Here is a 10,397-nt window from a genome sequence, read left to right as displayed (position 1 = left end):
CTTCTGGGACTTGTAGTCACAGGACTGCCAAGATTCCCGGTAACGCCCTGGGCTTTAGACAACAAAACTACAACCCCCAGCAGGCCGCGCTCAGGCTCTCTGCAGCACTCGCCTCCCCGGACTCCCGTTCAACCGCCCAGGCAAACCCTGGACTTCAAATCCCAGGAAGCATCACGCGTCCGCTTTCCCGACGCCTCGCGTAGTGCTGCGGCTCCCAGTGTGCCCCGCACTTATTTTTCTTCTGTGATCGCAACCTTCTTTTGAAAAGGTCCTCTCTGCGACTACACGTTCCAGAATGCAGCAGACGTGGGGGTGGGGCGCTCTGTGGAGTTTTAGGTTTGGCGGCCTACATCTCGGGCCCAGGTGGCCCCACTCTGAACGGGTTGAGGGGGTTGAGGTCCCAGCCACCTCCTGGCAATCTCGGCACGGGTTTCCACCTCTCCCCGGGCCATCTGGTGGCTTTAGGTTTGATTGGAGAATGGCTCCGAGCTATGTCTTTCTGATAATGGCTTTACAGGGACCAGCTGACCACAGGGCTGGGCAGAGAGGCAGGTGTGCCCCATTTGAAACTGGATTGAACATACATCAGAGACCATTTTTTGCCCTGGCCCCTGTTTGTCAGCTTGGAGCGCACCCGACTCCAGTCCCGGGCTGCAGTCACATCCTGAAGTAAACTAACTGGAGCGCTGGGAATCACTCTGTTCAGCCCCCACCCCCGCCCCCATGCCAGCCTCCAGAGCCCGGGCCCACTGGAGTCAGTTAGGGTGTGGCAAAGGGCTGGCAGGTTGGTTACTGCCCTCAACAGACAGAAGCACAGACAGATGGCTACACTTGCAGCAGCCTTGACCTCATCCTTTAAGGAGTTGATTACAGATTTTCTTGTGCTGCTCTCTAATTGTCTCACGATTGCATTTTTGAGGGCTGTGAACTGAACGAAAACAACCCCAAACAGCACTCCTCGGCGCGGGAACCAGAGTTGGTGCCAAACATGTTAACTCACTCGTTTATATCTGAACGTTTTCTGAATACGCGATGTTCATCCAGTGGCGGACTAGAGTAGAAGCGAAAAGTATATTTCTTATCTGGAAGAATTTATAATTTATTTGAAGAAACCAGAAATGTTTTTAAATGGCAGGTGATGACTATGAATAGGGTTCGAGGAAGGAGATGACATCAGGGAATTTCTCCGAGGCATAAGTTCCTCCAAATTCGGCAAGTCTAAGTCAGCTCAGGGTAATGGGCGTCCAACCTCCAGTTCGCATCACCCCTCTCGGCGCCCATCCTCCGCTCCGGTTTTCTTGGAGGAACTGGGAATTAGTGGGTGGTAGGGGGAGGAGGGCGCAAAGGGAATCTTGACCCCGATGTATTTACATTTCGACTTCCTCCGCACCGAATTTCTGATCATCTTTGTGTCTCTTTTCCTGCCTGGGATCACCAGCGTGAAGCGGGCTCCTTTCCGCCCAGAGGTGCCTAATGGGGCCAAGAGACTGCGTCTCCGGGGAGCCTGAGGTCCTTGCGGGGAGGCCCGGGGCGGGGGCATGGCGCTGCGCGGCCGCGGTACAGCAGGGGAGGCCTTCCGGATGCCGAGCTTGGGTGCTTGGTGGTGCCTGGAAGCGCGCTTCCGCCCCCGGGTCTGGGCCCCTGCTCCCCGCCTCTCCACCCGCTGCTGCGGGGCCGCGCACGGTGCGCCGGGGGGCGCGCACGCAGGGGGCTGGCCTGCCCGCGGCACGGGGGAAAGTTGAGTTGGGAGAAGTTGGGAGCGGCGGGGGCGCGCCCCGAGGTGGGCACGGAGGAGTTTTCGGGAGCGCGCGAGGGCGCCGGAGAGCGGGGAGAGACCCCGAGACCCCCGGTGCACGAAATCCAGAGCAAGCGGGTAAGCGGAGAGGTGGCGGCGGGGGAGGGCCAGGGCCGTGGAGGGAGGAAGGGAGGGGGAAGGAGAGCGGGGAACTCGGGACTCAGAGCTGGGAGGGAGTGGAAGTGGAGGAAAGGGCGGAGACTGGGGCGCGGGGAAGCGAGATCTTGGGGAAAAGGATGGGGAGGCGATCGTAGTGCTGGTCGGAAGCGGGATCCGGGGTCCGCTTCTTGGAGTTCCCTGAGGCGAGGGTGCCGCGCCCCCTGCCACCTGGAGGGGGTAGTCTCAGGAAGGCGCTGCCGGCCCTCCCAGCTCCTGGGAGACACCCATCCCGTACGACCCCTACTCTGTTCTTCTCCAGCCCGTCCAGAGCGCCCAGCCGGGGGCTTGCCTGGGGCCTCGCCCGCAACCTCCGGGTGAAGAAGAAGAGCCGCGAAGCGGGGCAGGGGGGTGGGATGGGGGCGGCGAGTCAGGTCAGGACAAGGGGTCAGGCAGAAGTGGGAGCAGCTGGGTGGGGATGGGAACGACGAGCCCCTAAGAGTTGGACCTGACCTCTGGGAGGCTGGGTACCGGGGGCGGTGCTGCCTGAAATCCCGCTCCCACCCCCGCCAACCCCACGTCGAAGAGCTGTGGAATGTGCGAATTCAATTGTGGGATGGTTAATGCCCAAGTGGGGGTCCAAGGTGCTAATCCCTTGGGCTGGGGTAAAGATGCTAATCCTCCGGGCCGGTCGGGGCTGGTCCCCGGAATGTGCCCCTATCCTGGATTATGGGCACCGATGCTCTGGACAGAAGCTGCTTTGTGTTCTAGGATGGCGGGGGAGGGGGCAGGAAGGGGTGTTAAAGAGGGGAGGGAGGATGGAGCACATTGAAGGCACAACCTGGAGGTGGGAGAGGGGCACCTGCAGGTGCTCGGGACACACCACACCCTTCCCAGACCAGGGTCCCTCCCCCCAGTGCCCTGGCCGAAAGCCTGCAGGGGGAGGTGAGGAGAGCCGTCAGCTGAGTTGAAGTGCTTGCCAGGAATGTGTCGCTTCAGGCTCCCCATCCTGTATTGAACCCCCAGACCTATATTGTTTGACTCTCCACGGACCTGTCTTTCCTTCCCCTGCCCCCAGGTAGCCGTAAGGCAGCCCTGACCCCTCAACAACACACTGGGGAGTTTCAGTACGGGGAGCTTCGGATGGCCCCCTGCACGCCCCCCACTGTGAATGGGTACACCGATTTGCACTGGTCGGGTTCCCTAACATGCCACTCTCCTCCCCCACCACACAGTGTTCTCCCCAGACACCCCTACAGTCACAGTCAGGAGGGCGTCAGCCCTGCCACTCAGATTTTCCTGGCCGGAGGAGTGGGAGGGGAGGGGAGGGATCAGGACTGTCCCTCAAGGCAAAACCTCAGGGTTTCTGCCACCCTCCTCCAAGTTCAAGTTTGTCACGTGCCCCTCCCCCATTATAAAGCTCTGCCCAGCCTGTGCACGCTGTCTTCCCTTCCTCCCTCCCACAGAGTGAGTGGAGTTGGGCTCCCGCCCCTCCCCCAGGAAGCCTGCACCCGTCCCTGTCTGGCCTTCATCAGGGGAGGGGGCATAGCCATGCTCCCCGTCCCCGCCTTGAGCTGTCTCGGGGACCCCCTTGCTTGCCCTTTTGGACTCTCTCCAGAGTTCTTTCTCCCCCTTCCTTCCCCCCCACTTCCCTGCTCCGTGGGGTATCACTCTGCCCAGCACACCCCTCCCTGATCTCAGCCCACCTCCGCATGCCGCCACTGGGTCACTGCTCCTGTTTCTGGCTCAGCTTGTCCCTTCCCTCCCTCTTTCCTCTATCTCACTGCGCCCCCTCCCCCCATCCCTCCTGCTTGCTCTCCAGGCCTGGGCCTTGACTCCGTTCTTGCCCCCTCTTTTTTTGTAGCTTCTCCCACCTCCCCTCTACCTCTCACTCCTTAGTCTCGGCCCCTTTTGGCCCCCGTCCTTGCGTCTGTCTCTCTCTGTTCTTTTTTCCCTATAAATAGCGCTCCTCTGCTCTCCCTGCCTCTAAGGCCACTCGAAGGCCCTTCGCAGCCCGAGAGGACCTGCACAGCCTGGAGACCCTTCGTAGCCAGCTGATAGGAAGCCCCCACGTCCTGTCTTCCTCGGGGCTGAGCGGGGACAGGGGCTGCGCGATGCCAGGGCGCCCCCCGCCGGCCTGGCGCAGCGCTCACGCGGTGATCGGTCCTCTCCCTGGCCCAGGTTATGCCTCCGCCTTGTTGTCCTGAAAGCCGCAGCGACAGCGAAAAGGGCTAAGATTTGGCCATGAGCAGTGCCCCCCGGCGCCCCGCCTCGGGCGCTTTCCGCACTGTGAGTATTGCCAGCTGGGTGGGTCACCCCACTGTCCCTCTTCACGCCACAGGTGCTCCGGCTGAGGATTCCCATCAGACGTACGTGTGTGTGTGTGTGTGTGGAGAGACACAGAGAGACAGAGAGACAGAGAGAGACAGAGAGACTCGGGAGCAAGGGGAACCTGTGATGGATTCTTGAGCGATGCTGCCCTGGACTTGCTTGGGGTTAAGAGTCTGGGATGGGTATTGATGGGGGGTCAGGAGGCCTCCAGCCCTGGGAAGGGACTTGAGGCTCTGTTTCCTGAAGACCTGGGTGGTAGCCTAAGTGAGAGAGGAACTTTGGGGATCCTGGGTCCCTAACCCAGTGGATGATGCACACCCCTCCACCCACCGGGCCTTAGAGACAGCGGCAGTCTGCGCACAGTAGTTCTGGGCGGGGTCACTGGTGACTAGCCCCACCCCCGAACCCACGTGCCACACAGGCCCGCCCCTCCCTCCCCTACGTGGTCCCCGCCCCCCGTGGCCCCCTCCTGATTTTACTAGGAAGTCTAATGATTAACCCCAAGTGCCATGATCAGCCCCTTATTGGTCACGGTGGCCCAGAGGGCACGTGACTGGGAAGGGGTGCTGGCTGGTCCCCTCCCCCTCCTTCTCAAGTTCACCCCTGCCGGCCATGGACTTCCTCCTGCGCCCTCAGGTGCGCAGGGTTCGAGACCTCCCTCCCCCATCCCGGCTAGCTCCCCGAGCTTTCTCGCTTCAGCACGCCCCCCTGCCTTCCTCCTGCCCGCGTGCTAATTCTGGTGAGAGTGGGGCGAGCGCTTGGGGGGAGCCGGGCTAGAGCCGCAGAGATGGCCTGGGGAGAAGCAGCCCCCTGACCCCTGCCTCTTCATGTATCCAATATCCCAGCCACCCCGGCCGCTCTTGTCCCCGCCTCGGTGTCTCCCCAAGACCCGCCCTTCTTCCCAGCCCTCCCCCCATTGCTCTTCCTTGCTGTAGCCCTGCTCTGGCGCCGCCACGGAGGGGGCTCCGAACCCCGCCCTTGAGGTCTGGATGCCCTTCAGGTCTTGAAGCTCTTGAGCAAATATTTGGCGCGCCCGGAGCTGAGACCGGCAGCGGGTGGGTGGGGGGCTGGACCAAGGCGGCCGGCTGGGCAGCAGGCTGCTTAGCTGGGCTGAGCTCTCCAAAGCGCCACCGCAGTCCCGCTGCTCGGCTTCTGCAGTATGACTCAGGTGGGGGGAATGGGGGTGGGGCGAGGGGCGGGGCCCCGGGAGCACGGAGGGACCCCGCGCGGCTGGCTGGCTGTGGTGAATGGGGGGCTTTCCTGAACCCGTGAAGCCGCATTCCTGGCCAGGGGTTGGGTTTCAGTTTGACTCAGACGAGTTCCGGTCAGTGAGCTTAGGTGCCTTCAAAAGTTACTTTTCAGGCTCAGCAGCAGCCGGAGGGAGTGTATTCACTCTCGGCCACGTGAACTGCCCAGTTCACACACCCTGCCAAGGAGCTGGACACACAGGGTTTCTGCTGAGACTCCGGGGCAGACCCTTTCCACCTGCCTTAGAGCCGACTGGAATGGGCACAGCCAGGGTCCAGATAGCCTGGCCCTAGGTTGGGGAGGGGTGGGGCTGGGTCCCCAGCATTTGAGGGGACAGGCTGCTGCGAGGTACAGGATCTCCAGCACTGGGCAGGGTGGGGATTCAGGGTGCAAGTCGTGGCAAGCCCCCGTGTCTTCTCTCTGCCCCTCTTCCTCACAGCCAGAGCCAGAGAGCTCGGGTTCCGTGGCGCCCCGGTTCCCCGAGCAGGACGAAGATGAACTTCACCGCACCCTGGGCGTGGAGCGGTTCGAAGAGATCCTCCAGGAGGCTGGGTCTCGAGGAGGGGAGGAGCCAGGCCGCAGCTATGGGGAGGAAGACTTTGAATGTGAGGGGGAGCCCCGGCTGTGGGAGGGGGCCCCTCAGACTTGACTGCCCAGCACGAAGGGGCTGGGGGCCTAGTGGGAGGGCCCTGCGGGGACTGGGATGGCCTGGGGGGGAGGCTGCGTCTGCCAGCAGCGCGTCCCCTCCTCCCTGCAGACCACCGCCAGTCCTCCCACCACATCCATCACCCACTGTCCACCCACCTGCCTCCGGACACCCGCCGCCGCAAGACACCCCAGGGCCCAGGACGGAAGCCTCGAAGGCGCCCTGGAGCCTCCCCCACTGGGGAGACGCCTACCATTGAGGAGGGAGAGGAAGATGAGGATGAGGCCAGTGAGGCTGAGGGCCCCCGGGCGCTCACCCAGCCATCCCCTGCCTCCACACCCTCTTCAGTACAGGTGAGCAGGAGGAGGCAGGACTCCTGGCGGACACATCTGTGGGGGCCCTGGCCTGGCCTCACCTGCCTAAATGGGTCCCTTTTCCAGTTCTTTCTCCAAGAAGATGAAGGCACTGACCGGAAGGCGGAAAGGACCAGTCCCTCTCCCCCTCCACCACTGCCCCACCAGGAGGCAGCTCCCCGGGCCACCAAAGGGGCCCAGACTGGGTAAGTGTCCCAAACAGAGACCTTCCCGGCAGGTGTCAGTGAGATGATGCCGGAAAAGAAGCAAGAACCCTGGGGTCATCAGACTGGGGTTCAGATCCCAGTCCCGCCCCTCACCTGCCACTTCAGCGAGTAGCAGCCTCTCTAAGCCCGTTTCCCCACCTGTAAACCAAGAATAATAGGACCTTTCGCCCAAGGTGGTTGTAGGGAGTCAATGGGTGCGACAAGTTAAAGTTTAGGAATGGTTTAGCCTGGCACAGAGCAGATGAGCATCTGAGCTGTCTACCCCGCTGTCATCCCCCTGCCCAAGGCTTCAGGTGGTACAGCATCAAGCACTGGGTCACTGACTGGTCTGGTGACCTCCAAGTACCCCTTGAGGCCCCAAGGGCATGAGAGAAATATCAGACCCCCCCCTCTTGCTCTTGGGGAGCTGCCAGTCCACTCTGTCATCTCATAAAATGGCACCAGACAAACAGTGTCGGTACCAGCGGGTGATTGGAGTTGGGGATGTTAGCCAGAGAAGGCTGCCTGGAGGAAATCACTTTGAAATCACTTTGAGTCTCAAGGTCGCCACTATCGTGGACCTGTTTTCTGGGTGCCAGGCAGCGTGAAGGGCTGCGGGGAAGTGAAGGGCACCGTGCCCCTCCAGGGTGTGTGTGCAGGCTCGCTGGGGAGACAGGCTGTGCTGTGCACGGGTGGCTGGATGGCCGAGGAGAGGTGAGGAGCCTCAGAGGAAGCCTGGCATTGCAAAAGTGGATCAGATTTGTGGGCAGGGGTACAGGCAGAGACGAGGGTTCTGAGGGTGGGCATAGGCGGAGAAAGCCTGGCGGTGGGGGTTCTGGTCATGGGCTGGAACCTGTGGGAGGCGCCTGATGCCAGGACAGTGGTTTAGATGTGGCAGGGACCAGGACGCACTGCCAGTGGCCAAAAGGAGACATCCGATGTGGGGGACAGGAGTAGAAGTTGCAGTCTGCAAAGGACAGGGAGTTATACCTTCCTCCTGACCGCGGGGACTGTCTGTGGTCTCGGAGACCCATTCCATGTACTTTTACCTGGTTCGGTCAGAAATCTGGGGCCCTATGACCCTCTTGAGCCCATGGTTAGGGGGGCGCCTCAGAGGGGAGGAGGGAGCGAGCACTGTCTGAGCGGCTGAGAGGTCGGCAGGGGTACCTGGCCTCGGCTCCGTTTGCCGCTGAGGAGTTTGTTCCGAGGTGACTTTCGTGGTCGTCGGGTGGCACAGCCCATAAAGGGGAGAGCTGGATTTAATGCTGTGGGACGGGGATCCCGCGGGGTCCCCTTCCTGGGCTCCTCCTGCGTGGCACCTGGCTGAGGGGAGGGGACCAGCCTTCTCCGGCTCACAGCTGCTCTGTCTGTCCAGAGCCACAGTGGAAGAGGTGGTGGCTGTGGCCAGCGGCACAGCAGGAGGTGACGATGGGGGTGCCTCCGGGCGCCCCCTGGCCAAAGCGCAGCCTGGGCACCGCAGCTACAGCCTGCAGGAGCGGAGGCGCATTGGAAGCATGACAGGGGCCGAGCAGGCGCTGCTGCCGCGGGTCCCCACGGACGAGAGCGAGGCCCAGACGCTGGCCACGGCTGACCTGGACCTCATGAAGAGTGAGTGCGGGCCTGGGGCGGCTGGGAACGGGGCTGAGGCCGGGGGCCTGACCCTGCCCTTCCACCCACCCAGGCCACCGGTTTGAGGACGTCCCTGGGGTGCGGCGGCACCTGGTGAGGAAGAATGCCAAAGGGTCCGTGCAGAGTGGCCGGGAAGGGCGTGAGCCTGGCCCCACGCCTCGGGCCCGACCCCGGGCCCCCCATAAGCCCCATGAGGTACGTTCTCCGTGTCACGTGCTTCCAGCCCCCTACGGCCCCCCTCCCCGCCTCTCGGACCAGCAGTGACCTCCTCCAGCCCCGGAGGTGCCACTCGTGGCTGTGACTGCCTTCCACACTGTTGATTTGGGCGTTAGGAGTCCCGTACCCACCTGTCACACTGTTGCTGTGTTACGGTCGTTTGTTAGTGGCTGGCAGTGAGGTGTCTGTGGACCCTTTGGACTAGAGGTGGCTCTGTGGAGCCATGCAGTTCATTTTCCAGAATCCAGTCACCTGTATGCTCATTCGATCCCCTCACACCCTGTGAAGATGATGGCCCAGGTAGTGTCGGCCGTAAATCAGAGTCAGTGATTGGCCAGGATCACTCAGGGATTTACCGATGCTGCCTGTCTTAGGCTCCAAGGCTCCAGTCCTGAACCTTGACCCTTCCAGTGGCTATTTTTTAAACGTTTTTATCGAGGCCTAACAGATGACAGTAAAGGGCACTTGGTCTGAGTGCTCACTGACTGTGGGCACCCTTAAACACCTGGCCACCCCTACTCGAGAGGGGACATTTCCTCACTCGGAAAGTCCCTTCATTCCTCCACCCAGTCAGTACCCTCAGGGGCCACCATTCTTCTGTCGCTCGCACTTAGTTTTGCCGGTTCGTGAGTGCGCATCAGTGGAGCGGTGCACAGTCACGTGCAGCCACTATTCGAGCACTTCCCGTGAGTCATGTGTTGTGCTCAGTGTGTCGTGCGGTTTTTCTTTTGATCCCCGTAAGAGCCCTTCGAGGTGGGTGGCATTGCTCCCATTTTACAGAGGAAGGAAAGAGAGTCTCAGATCGGATAGAAACTCGCCCAGACTCTGTGCCTGTGCCCTGGGCCGTCCAGAGTCAGGTGCCTCCGTCCTGACGCTGCGTGTCGAGAGCAGTCCCTGGACAGTCTCTCTGGCCCTGAGCCTGCCCCGCCTTCTCGTTTCACACCAGGTGTTTGTGGAACTGAATGAGTTGCTGCTGGACAAAAACCAGGAGCCTCAGTGGCGGGAGACGGCGCGCTGGATCAAGTTCGAGGAGGACGTGGAGGAGGAGACGGAGCGCTGGGGGAAGCCCCACGTGGCCTCCCTGTCCTTCCGCAGCCTCCTGGAGCTCCGCCGGACCCTGGCCCACGGTAGCCTGCCCTGCCCTCCTCCCCGCCCGCCCTTGCCCCAGGAAATACCCTTCCCCCCAGCCCGCTCTCCGAGGACCAGACGGCCCCCACATTTCCTTGAGCAACGCAGTGTGCAGTGAGTGTCCGCAGCGCCCGGAGGGAGCCTCCTCTCGGGAAGTCGGCAGCCTGCCATTCCTCGGGCTCGCCTGTCCGTGGGTGACTGCAGGGGGGGACTGACACTACTCTTTCTTATCCGGCAGCTTTTCTAAGTGACATTTTCAGATTACTAAAGCTGTTATGTTTCAGGTCCTGACGTGGTTTTAGACAGATTTGATGGGAAGCTCTCTGAAGGGCTCCCGCCTGGAGGGCTGTGTAAACCTGCCCGGATGACCACGGGTGCCAGGCTCTCAAGCCCCGTGTCTGTTGATCTGCTCTTTGCCTGTCTCCTCCTTCCCGCTGGCGGAGGGGGGGTCACTCCCGGTTGTCTGGAGGCCGCTTCTGAGGACTGAGAAACCCGCCGTCAGAGCTGGGTCCACACTAGGAGACGGGCTCCGAGTGAGGCGCGCGCGTCAGGCTAGGTGCCGGCGCGCAGGTGCTGTGTCGCCAGGCTTCGCCGTCCCCGTGTCAGCTGCTCAGGGGCTTTTGCCGCTGTTTGTTCTTCAGTTTTGCGTTCTGGAAGTTGCCCTTGGCAGAACAATGACCTGGTGACTTTTGAAAGGATTTTCACTTCTACGTGGAAGGGCAGCTTAGAGCACTGACCGGGGGAGAGGT

The 10,397-nt window shown here is 61.7% G+C and overlaps 1 protein-coding gene across 4 annotated transcripts in view; it reads left to right on the top strand.

The window, feature by feature from the left end:
- Nucleotides 1-1,723: 1,723 nt before the first annotated feature.
- Nucleotides 1,724-10,397, top strand: part of SLC4A2 (solute carrier family 4 member 2) — a 14,581-nt gene continuing 5,907 nt past the window's right edge. For 2 of the 4 annotated variants that reach the window (XR_003042770.1, XM_006920620.3), the window contains exons 1-8: nt 1,724-1,873; nt 4,073-4,180; nt 5,910-6,075; nt 6,228-6,469; nt 6,557-6,675; nt 8,051-8,283; nt 8,357-8,499; nt 9,467-9,647. Coding sequence is in view for 3 of the 4 variants with exons in the window: in XM_006920620.3 (XP_006920682.1) it covers nt 4,136-4,180; nt 5,910-6,075; nt 6,228-6,469; nt 6,557-6,675; nt 8,051-8,283; nt 8,357-8,499; nt 9,467-9,647 (1,129 nt within the window). In the remaining variant the exon portion in view is untranslated. Of the gene's footprint in view, nt 1,874-4,072; nt 4,181-4,755; nt 4,859-4,980; nt 5,391-5,909; nt 6,076-6,227; nt 6,470-6,556; nt 6,676-8,050; nt 8,284-8,356; nt 8,500-9,466; nt 9,648-10,397 lie in introns of those variants that run through there. The other 2 variants (XM_015596168.2, XM_015596169.2) reach the window with 2 other exon arrangements.

Source organism: Pteropus alecto, unplaced genomic scaffold, assembly GCF_000325575.1.
Source record: "Pteropus alecto unplaced genomic scaffold, ASM32557v1 scaffold48, whole genome shotgun sequence".
Taxonomy (NCBI): domain Eukaryota; kingdom Metazoa; phylum Chordata; class Mammalia; order Chiroptera; family Pteropodidae; genus Pteropus; species Pteropus alecto.
The sequence above is the reverse complement of the archived record's forward strand: the minus strand, read 5'-3'. Positions and strand labels throughout refer to the sequence as shown.